Raw genomic sequence first — 17,776 nt, forward strand, 5'->3', positions numbered from 1 at the left:
AAATGAGCCAGATTCACAGTGTCAAGAGTCTAATCCTAGAAATATTCCTACTGTGTGTCAACCAACCCACCTTTGTAGGGAATACTGAAGTATTCCCTACAAAGGTGTGCAGTTTATTCTTTTAAGTTGTTAAATTGCAGCTGTGTATTTGGGGATGCTGTCTGCCAAATCCTGCACGTATGAAGGGAATCTGTAAAGAAATTACACGCATGGTTCGTTGGCTTTGTAACTGATCGTGCAGCTGCTGTGATGGGCTGTAGAGAGGAGCAGCCACACTCCTGAGTGAAAAGATCAGTTCTAATCTGACAGTGCATCATTCACAAGCTAGAACCTGCAGTCCAGCACGCTGTAAAACACTACACAGAGACATTTTCAAATACGTATTAACTCTTAATCGCAAAGGTTTGCTACTGATCAAAGATTTCCAGATGTGGGTAACAGTGCAGATGACGCTCTGCAGGAAAGGAGAAAAAGCCCATCATCAAAGCAGATTGGGATCTTAGGAATATAGAGGAATGTTTGTTAATTTATATAGCAATGGTATTTTGAGATTATTTCACATTAAATATATGCTCATTTAAGCTGCTATCTTGACAAAAGGTGTCACTACAGCAAACAATCCACATGTTCAGGTGTGTTACACTGGATCCCGTTCATGACACAACCTCGTAGGGGATTTGAATCTACAGCTGGAACTAAACCAGCCTACACTATGGAGCCACACACCATTACACACTGCAGTTAAATGGAACAGCTGCGCAAATAATGCTAAATACAGGACAGATTTAATTCTGGCACGTTAATATCTTTGTATTTCTTGAATTAATCAAATATGTCTGAAGAGGAAAACATGAATCTGAGAATACTGCACACATTAATTTACCTTTTTTTTTTTAAAAGCAGTAATTATATATTTAAATTCTCAACTGTTTTAGTTAAAGTCATGGATTCCTGCAAAATCCAGGTCAACTTCAGCAAGAATTCTGTGGCAGAGGTCATTTTTTACCAAAATTCTTAAGCAGAGCTAGCCCATAACAGCTTTTTACCTTAATAACAACAAACAAACGGGGATGCATACACTGTGACATTTATATAGTTCAACTCACCGCTTAGTAATGAATGAAGAATTTGAAAAACTGCTGCTAGTCAATAACTTTTCAATGGTAAGCCAAAAGTAAATGATAATTATAACTAATTATCCAAATATTTAATAAACACTGCTAGCTAAAATGTCCACCTCTAAGAAACTGAAGCAAACTAGAATCGAATCATTGTCATAATTCGCTTCAATTAGGAGAAAGATTATTGTTGATGAAGAAATATTCATATGACATAGGAAGCTCACATGACAGAGCTACAGGACATCTGACAAAGACGGCTGGGAATAACTGTGCAAGATAAAAAACACTTTGCAGGAAAAAAAAAAATGCACTTACCACATTGTCAGTCTGGTTGATGCCCAGGAGGAAGACAAGCTCGGAGAAGAAGAGCGCTGCCACCAGGTTCCTGTGGATGGCGTGGAGGTTGGTACGGAGCCTGCGCAACAGGCACAGCAGGATGAAGGTGATCAGGAGGAGAAACAGGGACACGGAGACTGTGGTGTACGTGACGATCTTCAGAGGCAGGACATCGCCGTGCTGTGGAGAGCAGTTCCAAGACAGCGAGTTGGTGATCAGTAACAACCACTAGGTGTTTTAAAACGAAACTGAAATGAGAGAAGTTTTAAGCTCTACCTCTCTTTTGGAAATGTCCATCAACACAGCAAAACTGGTCATGTGGTTACACTGACAGCTAATGTGGGTGTTGTTCCTGTTGAGCACCTCGCAGCCTTTAGAGGACCAGCCGCCTGTGCCTCCGCTCCTAAACACGCCAACGAACACAAGCACAGGTGAGACCAGTAATGTATACTCTTAAAGCCATGTGAAAACAATTCATTTAACTACAATGTATTTCAAATTTAACTCACCCGACTGAGTGGTCCCAGAACACGCAGACGGGTTTGGTTCGCTCCTCTGTCTCCAGCAGGGTGTACTCCAAGATGACCGGGGGGTCCAGGACGGTAGGAAGAGGCTGACCTTCGCTGTGGATCGTGGCGCTCACGATGGCTGTGTTGATCACCGGACGGTTGGGGACTCTGGAAATACACATTGTACACTAACATTCGCATAAAGTTTTCTCTGCACCTTCTGGTGTTCACCACTTGTTCATTCTGAGCAAGAAGTCAAGCACAATAGCAGTAGATGGCTTTCACAGAGGTCAGCCATAGTTTACCTCAGACTCCTGCGGTCTGCGTCGTATCTTTCAGGAAGGAGCTTTCCCAGCGACTTGTACACTATCACCACAGCAACAGGCAGAGGGGCAGGTGGCTCGAGATGGCGGCGTTTCCTATCTGAAACTGTGTGCTCCTCCTCTAGGACAGCTTCTGTCTGAGCTGGAGGGGCAGGAGTGGGCTCTGCTGATGTCAGAAAGAAAGAAGATGAAGCTTTAAAAGCAGAAAATAATTTAATCGAGGTCTGATTGAGGCATCGTTCCCACCTTTGTTTCCCTGAGTACCGATATTAAACTGTGGGAAGCGGACAGAAGACCCGAGCTCTTTGGGGTAGGCCTCCTGGATTTCCTGGAAGCGAGGAAATGTTGCCCTCTCTGGATTCGACACATCCAAGTAATCCACAGTTAGAACTGAAATAAACAGGAGACACAGTAAAGACTTGTGTTATCGTTTTTTTCCCGCAGCTGAAGCACAATTCAATTACAGTTTGGAGACTCACTCATGTTTTCAGTGACGATGGTGAAGGGCTTCAGGTAGGTTTTCCGGACATTCTGTGCCAGCGTGCTCGCGTAGTCCTCAAAGTTTCGGAGCAAATGTGCGGTCCCGCTCTCTGTCCTTTGGATTTGGTCCCAGTGGTCCTTGGTGTTGGGATCCAGTATGGCGCTGCCTGCTCGCACCAAGTTCTGGAAAAAACACAAATTGCCAAGCTACGATTGAAAAAGGAATTTATATATTCAAATAAAAGCAGTAATGGGTAAAGTTGTTCACCCAGTGAGCATCAACCAGTGGAGGGCAGCATGCCACCAGTGTTCCCAGTGCTCACATCATATATATTTTTTATAATAATTAAGTGCATAAGGCTACCTCATTAAACTCTGCATCCTTCATGGCGGTGAGATCAAACCCGGCCTGGCGGCTTTCGTACTGCAGAACATAATTCAGAAGCTGGGCGGCCATCTTCACGTCATTGCCGTAGTAATGTGACGTGTTATTGGTGGCACTTTGAAGCAAACGCACAATGGTCTTGGAGCGTTCGCTGTCCATCCTTGAACTGTTGCGGCGGAGATCGTCATTCTAGAAAAAGAGAGTGGAGGATGTAAAGAGAGGGAGAACGGGCAGGTCAAGGTAGGGAAAAGCTCCTCGGGTTCAGTCTAATAAAAGCCCCTGTCTGCTTTCATGCTTATTTCTGTCTTTTATTCACCAGTTTTTTCAGATGTGTGAAGGCGACGGTGGTGCAGTTGAAGAGCTCAGGTGCCAGCCAGCCCTTCTCATCACTACAGTGGCGGATGGCAGTGCCTGGAAAAGAACAAATAACATAAAAAAACAGAGGACATGGAAATCAATTTCCTCACAACTGTTACCAACACATGAAGAGAGAAGAAAACACTGTGAGGAAATTCTGTTCTATAGCATTAAAATTATGCATTTGTGCAGTTACACAATTAGAGATTTTGCATTGAGGTACAAATTTGCAAAAAGGGGCAAAAAGTGTAAGTGCAATCATGTCAGAACATTTGACTGTTCTACTATGATCACATATTTTCTCGCATACTTTAGAGATTTCGGTTTTATTACGTGTTTGTCCATGTATGTTTTTTAAATAACGTATTTCATATCTTAACTACTTAACAACTTTTTATTGTTGCCTCAAACAGTTTTATTATCTTAAAATACTTTTCTTTCACATGAAATTAGATATGAACTGCATGTTATCTGTTTGTACGGAGGAACGAAACTGACAACATTATAAAACCAAAACAAAATAAACACAATTACATGAATAAATGTATATGCCATTAAATGCATCAAAGGTAATATTAAAAAATCATAGACATTATTGAATGTATAAAATGCTACATAAAAAACTATATAGTTATATAATTATACAGTCCTGTCTTGCTTTTTTCATTTTGTATTTAATTATTCAATATTTGTTTCTAATTTTAATTTGTTTGTATCTTTTAATAGATTAGCTGGAGGCAACTATTTTGTATGGTAACCAGTCAGATAACAGGGACAAACTGACTTCCCAATAGAATAGAATAGAATAGAATTAAACTTTATTGTCATTGCACATGCACAGGTACAGGGCAACGAAATGCAGTAGACTTTGAATAGACTTTGAATAACAGCCTCCTCACTTATATGAAGAATAAATGAAATTTAAAAAAAAAAAAAAATGGGTAAAACAAACATAGCAACGCAAAGGGAAAATTATACAGAACATATACATTTAAAATGTCACACTTTATATATTTTAAATAATTTAAAACACATTAATGATCACAACTAATTATACCATTCATTTTTGAACAGCAATTTTTCAGAAATTTATTTCTTAGTTATTTTTTGATTTTGTTAGTTAAGAAAGATTTGACTGGGCTAGTAAGTAGTATTAAGTACTACTAGTAGTATAGTAAGGATACACATTTTTTAAAAAGGCACAGCAAAAAACTCCAATCAGATCGTGATCAGAACTGTTCTGAAGATTTGCAGCACTTAAATACCTGATGAATGTAAGACCATCCGTTCCAGTCTCAGTGCTTAAATGTAAAACTACACCAAGTTTTTACAGTCAGGTGGTGTTTGGGAAAGTCTCACTGTTGTAAAGGGAGAAATGCCTGCCACTTGGAGCTAAAGGAGGGCACTGAGCAATGCTCACAAATAAATTCCCTATTGAGTGCTGGGAGACAACAAAAAGGGCACCATGGTGACTGCAGTTACCAAGGGAGTAACCAGGAAAGAGGCAACGTTTTACTGGGACAGGTCACTGACCTCGACTCTTGAGCTCACCTTTCTCATACGCACAGTGAGCAAGAGGAATGGTATCGCCGTCAGCTCTTAATGTACCTGACGTACCTTTACACACAAACCTCTACATGATTGGCTGGTTAAAAAGCTCCTCTGGACTCATGAACCAATCAGGGTGCTTTATTGCTGTGTTGTTAAGCCTTGGAGAGTGAAAGACAGTGTGCAGTTAAAAGTACTCACCAAAAGATCCTTCGGGACATTTCATAGCAGCAGGGCGTCCAAATTTTGTCTTGGGCCACCAGATGCCAGAATCAAAGGCCTTTGGGCAGCCCTCATACACCACTGTGGACAGGAGGGTAAGGCTTAAGAACAGTCTTAAAACACAGTAATTACTTTTTATATTGCACGTGGTATGATGCTTAAACTGGGCCTGCTAAAGACAAATGCCAAACTGAGGTTCAATCAGCTAAAAAACAAAACAAAAAAGCATCGCTTTAAAAGGCAAACGTCCGACCCGGCTGATCCGTTTTAACCACCTTATAAAACAGCCAGACGGAAAAACACACAGAAATTCAACCAAATTAATCCTGCAGAGCTGTTGCACAAGCTGCAAGACATAATTCATGTCAGCGTATTTGACAGCCAGGACAAACCAGATTTGGACCTGCAAGCTTGCACAAGCTATGATACATAACTTAGCCAGTGTACTTACTCCAAGCTTCTCCATTAAATACAATAAGAATAATTAAAATAAGGAGTGGTTGAAGGTCTTTTTTTTTTAAACCAAATTAACTGTGAAGCTGTGTTTAGTCCAGAACAGATATTGTGGCATGAGGTCTATTAAAGGCAGCTACATCTTAGAGTCTTATGAATCTGAAAAAACGCACTAAATCCACTCCAACATTTTGGCTAAACAACAATACTCAGACCATGGATTAGGGTTTCATGTCCTTTAAAAGTCCAAGCACGTTCTCAGCCTCCAAAAGGCTTCCTATTAGGTCAAACAGTAAGCACACTGACATTCATTTTCTGTTCGGGGGCTTTGTCTTCTGTTCATCTCTACTGTATTGTGTGTGTGCAGTCCCGGTGCCAAGTTAGCCACTGAGCCAGACTTGCCTCTTCTGCATGACTGGGTGGTGACAAAGATGCAAAGTTAGCTCGACTGCAGCACCAGCAGATGTGAGCGACACCATTTGTCTCTTTTTGACGCTTTGTTGAAGGAGCCGGACCCAGTTTGTGAACCGAGAACAGCTAGAGTTAGAATGCACCCGACTTTTGAAATGACCTTTTATTACTGTCCCCTTTAGTTATTCTGATCTGACCTTCATGGTGTCCCTTTTCATACACAGTTAATTATTCATGGGCTTCTATGGGACTCAATAAATGTCTATCTATATTGCATCCTGATTTATTAATTTTTAATCCTTATTCACAGAAGTTGAAGTGTACTCTTTTATAAAGGCTAATTAATCAATGATATTTCTACCTTCTCAAATATTTCTTTCACATACCTTCGCATCCAGTGGGAGTGACTTCAGCGAAGGGATTATCGCACTGGTTGCACTGACGACCGATAACTCCTCCCTTGCAGGGACACTGCCCAGTGATGGGGTCGCAGGTTCGAGACTCAGAGCCTATAGGGAAACAGTCGCAGGGGTAACAAGCGTCCTCTCCCTCTGGACGATAGTGATTATCCTGCAGGAGGTTTGGGAGAGAAGACACACATCACTGAGCAGGGAGGAGACTTTGAATATTACATGAATTTGCTGCTAATATGAACTAAAAACCTCCTTCAAGAAGAAACACCGTAATATTTGTAAAATCTCTCTTATTATGTACGTATTTACCTTGCAGCGGCACTCCCCGGTGGTCTTGTTGCAGTTTTTATGAAATCCTCTGCTTGTGTCACAGTTACACGGTCCACACATGGGACTGCCCCACCAGCCCTCGTGACATTTCTCTTCCACTCTGCCATTAAAGACAACAGTAGATGTCAAAATCAAACGCAAACTGCAAAGTACAATTACACGGAACAGAGATAAGGGTGTCGTGGCCAAGGCGTGCCCTTCTCTCCTCAACCTCTTTTCTCTCAAGATCAGCATTAGCTCATAGCAGGTTAACTTGATAAGTATAATTCAAGTGATTTGATTATGTGATTATTGTTATTTGATTTGACTTTTGCTTTGCTCCGGCTAAACTTTAATAAAATATACTGGAGTCAAAAAGTCTAAATTGTGGACATTACCTTTTTAACCCTTGTGAAACACTAAAGGCGAAAACCTGTGTATTATTGTAACATTACTCAAAGGGTGAGGGGCGGGGCTTGACCAGAGGGCACCCTCGGCAACCACACCTTCAGTGGTAGTAGGACTGACAGAGTCTCCTCCCCGGCTCCATCCAAGCTACTGGAGAATACTCATAGGATCAGAGACTTTTTAAACAGAGAGCCAGCTCCAGACCTTCCTGTACTGGGTTTTGCCTGGTCGAGATCTGGTACCAGTCTGATTCCAGTTAAAGACACAAATCCTCTTTGGGGTTGCATCAGGAAGAGCATCTGCTTTAAAACGCTTCCAAATCAAACATGTAAATCTACCTGCTATGGTGACCCCTGTGACCAGGGTGTGGCTGAAAGGAGCTTTTCTAAAAAGCCATGCACTGCGTGATCTGGTTGTGACATGCTGCTGACTCGGTATCAGCGCCTACAATCAGACAAACCGTCGATTATCTCCTCAGTTTATCACCAAATAAACAAATCTACAGTAAACTTCCTCTACACTTTTAAGCCAGTCACTCAGACACACACGGACTTTCTTTTTCTTCCTCGAGATGCGATCACTGCTGGTGCAATGCGATCTGACGGAGGAAGAGCGGCAGGATGAGGGAAGCAAAGACTAAACACCTGTGGAGGAGCAGTCAAGCATTCAGGGGGAATCCCACATCCTGCTTAAGACAGGAAGTGATGCGTGTCATAGGGGACAGGGTTCACAGGGAAATGAGTGATTCTCGATCGGGGCTGGCTACTTTGCAGAAATGCTTACACCACTGCTCGACTAATTCCCAAATAAATGGCTGATCTGTCCCTCTCTCACTCTCAGGCACCCATACACACACTGTCAGGCTCGGATTACTGACTAATAAAACTCCCCTGAAGGACCGGCAACAATACAGAATGAGAAAGAAACCTCGGTGAACCAAAGAGGATTAATGAGCTTTGTCGGAGGCAATATCCATGTTTAGTCTGGTTTGTTTATAACATCTGGATATTGTGTCTCGCACACAGGTCTGCTTTCAGTCTGCTAGCAAATTGATTCCATGTTATTAATATTTTATTACCATTTCAATTCACCAGAGCCAATGGAAGTATCTGACCTGGAGCCTATCTTCAAAGCTACCATTCAAATATCACTGCATTGCTCCAGTGGCGTTATACAAGTTGTACATGTGGTGTGCAAGAAAACCCTTCTCCCTGCTTGCCCTCAGAAAAAAAAACCTTACTTGTTTTCACAGTACTGGCCGAAGTAATTTTGTCCACATTCGCAGGTGTAGCCGTGGGAGGAGCTTGGTTTGCGGACGCACGTGGAAACGTGCTCACAGGGGTTGAGCTTACAAGCGTCCACGCACTGTTTCCCAAAGTAGCCTGCAGGAAAGACAGACAAACAAGAACTGAATTCAAGCCTAAAGGCCTATTTCTTAATAGGCAACGTATTGAGCTTTCTCAACCAACTTATGTATGTTTTTTTGCTTGTGCATCTTACCTGGGTCGCAAGCACAGGTGTGTGTGCTCCAGTCGTCAATGCACTGGCTATTCTCTGGGCAGATGTTGGAGTCGCACGGGTCAGCCAGATCACAGCCGTTTTCCACACGGATCTTCAGGCCCTGAGCCATGTTCACATTGGCCACGTTGTTGGATGTCTCACCCATACGCACACCCTAATGGATAGCACACATTCATGAGGGAGACGATCAGGAAAGAAGGTTGAAGAAGAAATAAAATGCGACATTTAAAGTGCACGCCCACCCACCTGTATGCAGCCAACAAATCCCTTGATGACATCGTTTCTCTCCCCGGGCAAACCTCCAACATGAAGAGTTTGCAGCTTGAGGCCTGGGAGGTCATTGCCGATCTCGACTGACTTCTGCTTAAAAATAAGACAATAATTAAAATTAATACAACCTTTCTTGACTACCTTTATCATCTCTAAAGGAAGACGCCCTGTACCTCATACATGCCGTAGTCCAGAGAGACAGCTGCCATGTATTTGATCTCCTTGCCATCTTTGATGCTTTTCAGTTCAATCAGCAAGTGGTGCCACTCCCCGTCATTGACACGCACTTGAGGAAAGCTCAGCGATGCCACCAATTGGTGCCTCAGCAACACTTCCATATGGACCCGCTGCTCACTCACCTGGAAGGGAGTGTGGGGAGGGGGGGGGTGCAGAAACTGAGAACTTCCCACTCATTTTAGAGGTAGTCTAGAACCTGTATACAAGCAAACTGCTGAGGGTGACAATTTTTCCAACAATGCTTCTTACCATGAGGTTGATGGTAGAGGAAGGCCCAGCATTGACCTGCATCAGGGTGCCAGCAGGACGCCGGGTGCGGAACATTAGGCCAATATACCAGGGAACAGCAACAGTGATGTCCGGGTTGCTCCAAGACACCAGTGCCTCTCCGCCAAAGAACTGAGGTGATGGCATCACTGGGAGGGACGAGAATCAGGTCGTACGCACAAACACATTAGTGTTGGAAATAAATGTGTTTAAAAGTCAGATGAGAACTGTAGGAACTACATATGAATCAACGCAGCATTAAGCATAAGAAAACATTTTCTGTGCTGTACATAGCAACCATAGGTAAATAGCAGCAATGACTTTTCTGTAGTTTTTTGGGTTCTTTTTAGCTTTACACCTTTTTTTCTTATTTGTGTATTTGTCTATTTTTAGATATCATTTAAAACACGCAGTTGCTTTAGTTCGTTTACTTCTATAATTTGGTTGCAGTGTTGAAATGATGAGTTTTTTTCCAGCATTTACGTTCCAGCATGTCATATAATTACTACTTTATTCTGGAAAATAAAAGATTACTTCCCAAAAAAATTCTTCTATGAGCATAGTTAAAAAGAATTCTTAAAGTCTAATTAAACTCCTACAGATGCGAGTTTTTATCTAAGCTCTAATTTGATGCTGAGTAAGCAAACAATGTCCTCGAGCTGTCTGCTCTCCTGAGGGTCGATCTCAGTAGGGCACGCAGTGTTTCCACCTCAGCTATACCATGTTCTCTGGTCCCCGGGCTACATACTTCAACTGAAGCATTCACAGATACACTCACACAAAAGCTGTAATTATGAGACAAAGCATTTATTTGTTCATGGTAGCAGTTAACTATCGTGACTTTAGTCTCCTTTGCTGAAGCTTAGTCCTCCGCGAACTAAAAAAAACCCTCTTCACTGGCGTAAATTCTCGACCATCTCACACTTCTGTTTAATCATTTTTCTGTTTGATGTTTATTCAGCTGTGTAAAAACCAAGGAGGAACCCACCCGGGGGATTAATAAAGTTTTATTTTATTTTATCTAATCCAATCGAATAACTTTAATCTCAGCCAAACCGATTTACTCATGAACAAATAAAACACTGAAAAAAGCCAAACAATAACATTTTTAGGTTATCTAAGTGACTTCTATATTACGTTTAACCCGAGTAGCGAAAGTCCGCGGTGATCTGAAAATGATGTGCCGGGAGTTGTGCCGTTCTCTGCGGCTCTAGTGACCCTCGAGCTCCCGGTTAGCTATCGAGCTGGTGATTAACAGACGTCTCAGAAAACGTCGAAGCACTTTTGCAAATTTGCAATATCTTGATAAACCGAGCAGATATTTGAAGTTTACACTCCCACATTCTCGCCTGAAAATATGTTAAAAGTTTATTTTGTGACCCAGAAAGATTAATAAGAGTAATTTTAAAACTTAGTAGCGGCCACCATTGCCGGAAACTGGAGTTTGGCTGGGCCGCACTATGAATTTTGGGGTATGGTGGGCCACGAAGGACACACCCGACCCATCCGTCAAATTTGGGGAAAAGGAGGACGCATTTGTCGGCTGCATTCGGAGGAGTCTACGAATTTGGACAGCCTTCGGCACGTTGCTGTGACGTAATCAGTCTACAAATGCGGCCTCAGGAGGATGCAGCCCATGAATTTGGACACCCCCATAGTCTACAGCCATGCCATGACGGTGGTCTAAGTGAAATGAAAGCATGTTGGTATTCTAATATGTTAACAGAACTAAAAGAAAAAAAAAAATTAGCATGCATCTGTTAGCATGCTAATCCATGCTAATTAGTTCTAAAAGTGTTATGTAGGCTAACCCAGAGTTTGACTTAATGGTGCTAGCTAAAATGTCACAGAAAACGTTAGCCTCTACGGACCATGAGTACCGATCAGAATTGACTTTAAGTCCTAAAACACTTACAGTAGTAGAGTTTAAATACATTAAGATATTTTAGTCTGGGCAGCTTCATGTCTGGAGTCACAAGCGGTGTTGGTAGCTGGGCAACATTAAGAGAACCAGGTAAAAGCTAGAGATAAAGATAACACCTCAGCTAATATGAATTGCTGAAATGGACTTGTTGATGGTTTCTATTATATATTTATCTGATAAAAATAGTGAGGTTCTTGAAGTAAAAATCCCATTCATATTCGCCATACAGATTCTTATTATGGTCATTATGCTGTGGACTCAAGACTGTTCATTGTCACTGTTAGCCTACTAGTAGACACCTACATCACCTTCTCAACTTATTGCATTTACGTGTTTTTCAGAAAACTTACTCTGACCTTTAGGTCGGGGTCACTGAGATTTGACCTTGTCAGAGATTTTTAGTAGATGCTCCTACGGTATCAATTTGCTCCTATGACACCTCGTTCTCCAGTTATTGCATTCTCAAACGATAATACCCCATCAGCTTTTAGAACAAAAAACATCTATGTATCTGAGGCATTTCTGTCTGTGCATTGCACTCCATCTTGTAATCCAAATATGATCACCTCTGGCTGCAGAAGTCGTTGCAATTGCTACCACCATCTTTTACATACAGTCTGTGGAATGATAGTGAATGCACATTAGAGCAATTGAACCAGGTCTAGGGACGGGTTAAATTTCTTAAAAAATACACACACACAAAAATAGCAAAGTCCAGTAGTTGGTATCAGAACAATCAAACAAAACCAAGCCAAGTGGGTGACTACCAGGGAGATTCTGTCTCTTTGTGTCAGTCTAGTCTTGACGATTTTGGCTCCACAGCAACAAAATCTCACGTTTCTCATGTGGCAGCGAAGTGTGTGAAGCCTCAAACCAAATGTGTCAACAAGCAACCTAGCAGCCAAAACCTCTTCCCGGCTTGCTATGATCCCGGCCCAGTTCAGATACAGGATACTAGGGCCTGGCACTGACTGGGCGGCTACCTCATAGACGAGAGGGCGAGGATAGGTATTCACACCTTTACACATTGTTTGGAACTCGCCCTGAAGCAAGGATTCAAAGATTCAACTTTTTATATAAGAACACGAGAGGGGTTATGGAGCATAAATAATAATACCTGTTGGCAGATAGAGATGTGGATATCAAGATACCCTTAACAAAACCATTACCTTACACTTTATCTTTCAATATTGTTATCTGTGTACTCTGATTACCCATCTATTTACATGTACCTTTTCCATTATAACATAAGCCACTAGTCACATGTTGGCTGAGGAGGCATCAAAGACAGCTATGCGATCAGTAGAGCTGATATCACACAGAAATTTGAAATCTGTTACACTTTATTTCCATCTTCAGTCTGACACTGTGTGTTTACTCTAATGAATTTCCAAGGATGAGCCCTAATTAGCCACTAGTGACCAGTGTTTGTGCCTTATGCCTCAGGCTCGTGCACACACAGCCATGCAAATTAGTGGTAGTAGTGAAGTGAACTTTGAGAGGCTTCCAAAAAACCTACAATCCAATTTTTCCCATTGGAAGTGTTCAGCTTGACAGTGTTTAGAAACATCTTTAGTCCCGCCCATGGTGCTGATTGGCTAATCATTAATTCCACCACAGCTCTCATTGGTCTTTTTAAACTGAAAACCTACCATCACATCACAGATTAATCAGTAAGAGCACGTAAGATTGAAATTTTCACAGCCCCAGGTGAGTGTGTGTTTATCTTTGATTTCAATCTGTGAGTCTGGGTTTTGATAAGTGACTCAGAGCCAAAATTTGATCTTTTGTCTGAAAACTCCACACCTAAGGCTGTGGTGAGTGATTCTGGTGAACAGAGGCTGCGTGAGTCACACTGAGTCAAAGAAAATGCTCCTTATCCCATGTGATCCCCCAAACATACACCATTTCCTGGAAATAGGTAAACAAATGTACACACACACACACACACAGATGAGCAAGCGGACACTTGCACCTTTGGCCAGAAACACGTCTGTCTATAAATGCAATAATATATTTGATTGATTTTGCAAACTCATAAGGAAGCACAATGGATTTATTTTACACTGGATTCCCAATATCCCCAAACACACTGTCCACTTTTGCTTAAAAACTAACCAAATCACCCACACACATTTCTTACCTTGCTCACAGTTCTTGCCACCGTAACCAGTAGGGCAGTCACAAATGTAAGTGTTCCACTTGCTGACGCACGTGCCTCCGTTTTGACACACACCATTTGTGCAAAAGTCTTTCTTTGCTGGACACCCTGAGCATATAAAAGTAAATAAAATCAGGGGAAATTTAAGCTTCGTTTTTGATGACAGCTTTAAAAGTCGGTTCCAGAAATGAGCAAGGATAGAAACGCTGCAGAGGGAACATCTTAACCTTCTGTGGTGCCGTTGTTAGCAATGAAGCTGCCCATGTCGATGGGCTTGCTGTCGATGCGCAAGTTTCTCATGCAGCCTACAAAGTTCCTGTTCCTGACTGGGAAATCCTCTGGCAGGTTGGGAACCCCACCCAGTAACAGCGGCCCTGTCAAGTCCAGTGATCTGCAAGAAAATGCAGACAGACCATGAATGAGATAGATCAAAACTGCAAAATCTTCAAAGTGGGTCTTTTGTGATCTTTTTCACTTACTTTTAGAAAATGGAGTTAAAGAGAGTAGTTTTGGCTTTGGTGTTTTAGCTGCTCCCTCATTCACCTTCACTATGATCGGTATTTCTGGTTAAAGGTTATTGTTTTCAAAAGCCATCACAAAGCAGCTAAAAGGCAGCATTTCCAAGGTCAGATTTAACGTACTTGGTCATATATGAAGCCGCTTACACCCAGAGCTTCTGAAACCATCAAAATCAAAGGCCTAAAGACATTTACGTGGGACATTAAATGTGAATTTTGTTCTTACGGTCTAAATCAGCGGATCCCAACCGGACTGGTACCGGCCCGTGAGTCGTTTGGTACCGGGCCGCGAGAGTTGAGGCTCGGGTGTGAAATTTATGGTTTTCAGGGTTTTTATCGTTAACTCTGTTTACCCTGGGTCTTTTCCCGCGTTGTAGTTGTGTGGCTTATTTTGAATGAAATATTTACGCGTTACCATAGCGACCAGAGAACATTAAGGGGCAGAGAGGAGGATGTTACTCTCATTTCAGGAGGACGCTGCTAATAAAGTTACACAATTACACAGTGAATTCTCGTTTATTATTATATTTACAAAATACCACAGTTTTTGTCTTGGTCGTATCATTTTATTTTGTTGTATTTATCCGCGACACCTTTAAGCCCGTTCTGTGCAAATACTGCCTGACATTAAACCGGTCTGTGGTGCAAAAAAGGTTGGGGACCGCTGGTCTAAATAACATCGCCTGGCTGGGAACATGAAGGGCTCAAACCATGAATCTTCTAGACGTTCAGAAAATCAGCAGAAATCTGCAGGCTTCTTTGAACCAACGTTCAGCCATAAACTTCAGCGCTCTTGGGTGATGTCTTAACAGTTATCTAGAAAGTTCAGCTTTTCGTTTTGTTCTTTTATTTAAATACACAAGAATGCAAAAACCATAGTGTCAGACACTCAAAAGCCCGAAGTTCAACTTACAGCTATGATCCAGAATTCATTTGTATGAATATTAATATAAATATATAGCAGTAGAGTTAATGGGTTTTGATTTTTTTTTCTGAAGTATTGAAGGAATCCGTGTTATGGATATTTGTGAAAAGATATCCAGTACAGAGACTCCAGTGTCAATACAGACTTGTAGGATATATTAAACTAGTCTTTAAATCCCAAAGGTTTCTTTTTCATAAATTTGTTGGGGTTTTTTCCCAGATACTCCTGAAATTTACAGCAAGAAATATTGTTGGGAAATCCCACCCAGCACTCTACAGTTGTGTCAGTGGAGTCATGTTTTTCTGCCTCAACAGGACTCACTCTGCAGCTTAAGCCACACTCTGGATTCTGTCAAGACAGCTTCGAAAGTGAAACCTCTCAGGCTCTCGCCACTTTCCACCACATAAGACGCAGCGGTCTAATTATTCCAGCGTGATCAAATTAAAGCATCCTCAAAACGCCTCTCAGCGTCTGTGACCGGTGCAACAAGTTCCTGAAAGTATGTAAGCTCATTAGCTCCCCTTTGAAGCTTTCTCTCTCGCTTCCTTTCAGTCCCCACCCTCTACAAAGTAAATGGGCCTCAGCATGCAAGCTTTCCAAAAGAAAAGGCACACTGTAAAAATATAAATTGATGAGTGTGTAATAAACACACAGTTAATCCTGTAAAGCCTGCGCTGAGATGAGCTTTTGGTTGTCTGACAGCAGAGAGACCACACGGATGAGCACGGAGATTAGGAGATAAAAGCGGGAGAAGATGGCAGAATGTGAGTTGTGTAATCTGCTGTAATGAAGGCGAAGCCCCCGAGGCGCAACACATTCCCTCATTAGTCTGACTAGTTTGAGTGAATGTGTGTGGGAAGAGGTCCAGAGAGAAAAGAAAGAAAAGAAAGTTGGTGAAAGAGGTTCCCTCTTACTTCTTCTGTCCAATCTGGGTACCCTGCGCGGCGCAGGAGTAGTTCCCGATCTGCTTTCCGAAGCGGATCGCCATGGATATGTCACAATCGTCAATGGCGACCATAGCCACTTTTTCTCCGGACGGTCCAAAAGGGTTCCCCACGCTCACCATTTTAGGCTGAAACACAGAATGAAACAGATCACGGTCATTCATCGGCATTTAAGAATGATAGTGGGGATTTGAGAAATCCCACTAACTGTATCTTATTCCCTGCGTGAGTGTGCTTTGTTACAGTAAATTGCCTCAGCTGACTGAATTTGGTTAAAACATTTAATGCTCGATTTCTTTCTTTGTTTCTTTTCACACAATGTTAGAAATCTGGCAGGGGCGGCAGCACGATCAGCGCTACACAAACAACGTCTGACTTTAGCGGCGGCGCTCAGGCCTCTCTGGGCTTAAGATGACAAAAAAGCCCATTGTGTATTAGCTCGCACCTAATGATTACAAAGTAGCCTAATTCTTCCATCAAGGCCCGTGGCCGACGAATGCTGATCTGAGAAAATGTGGCTCGGCTTAGAAAATCAGGCCACAAAATCGCTTTCGAGTTTCTAATATCGAACCTGAGAGCAAAGTTCAATGGAGCATTTCCCTAACAATAGCAGCTTTGGAACAGGAGCAGAGTTAAAACCCAAAAGAGTTTCCACCAGGGAAAAAAAGGAAGTGCATTCATGGTTAAAGCTGAGATTTATTTCAAATTCTTTACAAATGAAGCACTCGTATCTTCTTGTCTTGCGTTGAGTGCCTTACAGCAGATGGAGTCATAAGTTATGTCACTCTGCTATCTCTACTAGGGTTATGGTATATTTCTGCAGTGCATAAAGACGGCGGCACTGAAGCTCTGAGATCTGATCGTGGCGCTGTGTTTATATAAAGTTTACATAAGGCTGACAGGCTGAACAATAGCAAGAGAGGCTTTCTAACCACTTAGCAATAGGGGTGGAAATCAGAGAAACTACACCGAAGCGCCTGAAACATCCGGGGAACTGAAGGAGAGCAAAACACCCCCTCAAAACTCTGAGAGCAGGGATCAAGTATTTATTCTCAACACTGTGATATCAGGGTTTACGTGTCTAGTTTAGTATATTTAATGAACCTGAGTGAAGGCTTTATGGTTACGTATGACTCTGCATTATTTTAAGATGAAAAATTAATGCAGTAGAAGAGATGAGGAGACACAGATAGAAAGAAAATGTGTGTGTGTATTCTCTGCTACATTAATCGGTGTAGAGTAATGAGATACTGATGGGGCTGATACAGGAAACAAAAGAAGAACACAGAGGGGGGAAAATGGCAAAGGACAAAAAAAAGGAAGTCCAGAGAAAAGAGACAAAAGAGAAAATGGCAGACGGGCAAAAACTGAGCAGCACAGGGCTGCACTGTCTTCTATTTTGGCTCAGGTGGGCTCCGGTCCAGGCATAACTCTAACCCACAGGGAGGGTTTTTTGATCACGGCCACTCCCTTCAAAATGCCCCATTTCCACAGATTCTACAAAACACACTTTCACACTTTCAATAAGAAAAACAGGAAGCATGGCATGTCTGACACCGCTGCTGTTTTCTTTCTCTTTCACATGTAATCTCATTTGTACAGGCTTTAGGTGGAAACGTCGTGCACACATACACATAGAGACACAGACAGATAAACAGCTGAGTACAGACAGAAAGCACGAGGCCTTATCGGGCATGGTTGAGCAAGGCATCATGGATGAATTCTCTCATTTTT

At 42.1% G+C, this 17,776-nt stretch overlaps 1 protein-coding gene across 10 annotated transcripts in view; it reads right to left on the reverse strand.

Annotated features, from left to right (window-relative positions):
• The window catches only part of celsr1a (cadherin EGF LAG seven-pass G-type receptor 1a), a 95,868-nt gene that overhangs the window by 14,939 nt on the left and 63,153 nt on the right, over positions 1 to 17,776 (reverse strand). For 5 of the 10 annotated variants that reach the window (XM_085251445.1, XM_085251444.1, XM_085251443.1 and 2 more), the window contains 19 exons: positions 16,013 to 16,170; positions 13,883 to 14,046; positions 13,638 to 13,763; positions 9,553 to 9,719; positions 9,240 to 9,425; positions 9,043 to 9,159; positions 8,776 to 8,950; positions 8,516 to 8,657; positions 6,868 to 6,988; positions 6,532 to 6,715; positions 5,261 to 5,362; positions 3,471 to 3,565; positions 3,134 to 3,343; positions 2,769 to 2,952; positions 2,536 to 2,679; positions 2,272 to 2,455; positions 1,967 to 2,134; positions 1,734 to 1,860; positions 1,437 to 1,637 (listed from right to left, as the gene is read on the reverse strand). In XM_085251445.1, the coding sequence (XP_085107571.1) occupies positions 1,437 to 1,637; positions 1,734 to 1,860; positions 1,967 to 2,134; positions 2,272 to 2,455; positions 2,536 to 2,679; positions 2,769 to 2,952; positions 3,134 to 3,343; positions 3,471 to 3,565; positions 5,261 to 5,362; positions 6,532 to 6,715; positions 6,868 to 6,988; positions 8,516 to 8,657; positions 8,776 to 8,950; positions 9,043 to 9,159; positions 9,240 to 9,425; positions 9,553 to 9,719; positions 13,638 to 13,763; positions 13,883 to 14,046; positions 16,013 to 16,170 (2,955 nt within the window). The remainder of the gene's footprint in view (positions 1 to 1,436; positions 1,638 to 1,733; positions 1,861 to 1,966; positions 2,135 to 2,271; positions 2,456 to 2,535; positions 2,680 to 2,768; positions 2,953 to 3,133; positions 3,344 to 3,470; positions 3,566 to 5,260; positions 5,363 to 6,531; positions 6,716 to 6,867; positions 6,989 to 8,515; positions 8,658 to 8,775; positions 8,951 to 9,042; positions 9,160 to 9,239; positions 9,426 to 9,552; positions 9,720 to 13,637; positions 13,764 to 13,882; positions 14,047 to 16,012; positions 16,171 to 17,776) is intronic. The other 5 variants (XM_085251446.1, XM_085251441.1, XM_085251448.1 and 2 more) reach the window with 3 other exon arrangements.

The sequence above is a fragment of the Mchenga conophoros genome, linkage group LG17, assembly GCF_057382185.1.
Source record: "Mchenga conophoros isolate Kocher_MC1m ecotype Shallow Benthic linkage group LG17, M_conophoros_male_GT1.1, whole genome shotgun sequence".
Lineage (NCBI taxonomy): Eukaryota > Metazoa > Chordata > Actinopteri > Cichliformes > Cichlidae > Mchenga > Mchenga conophoros.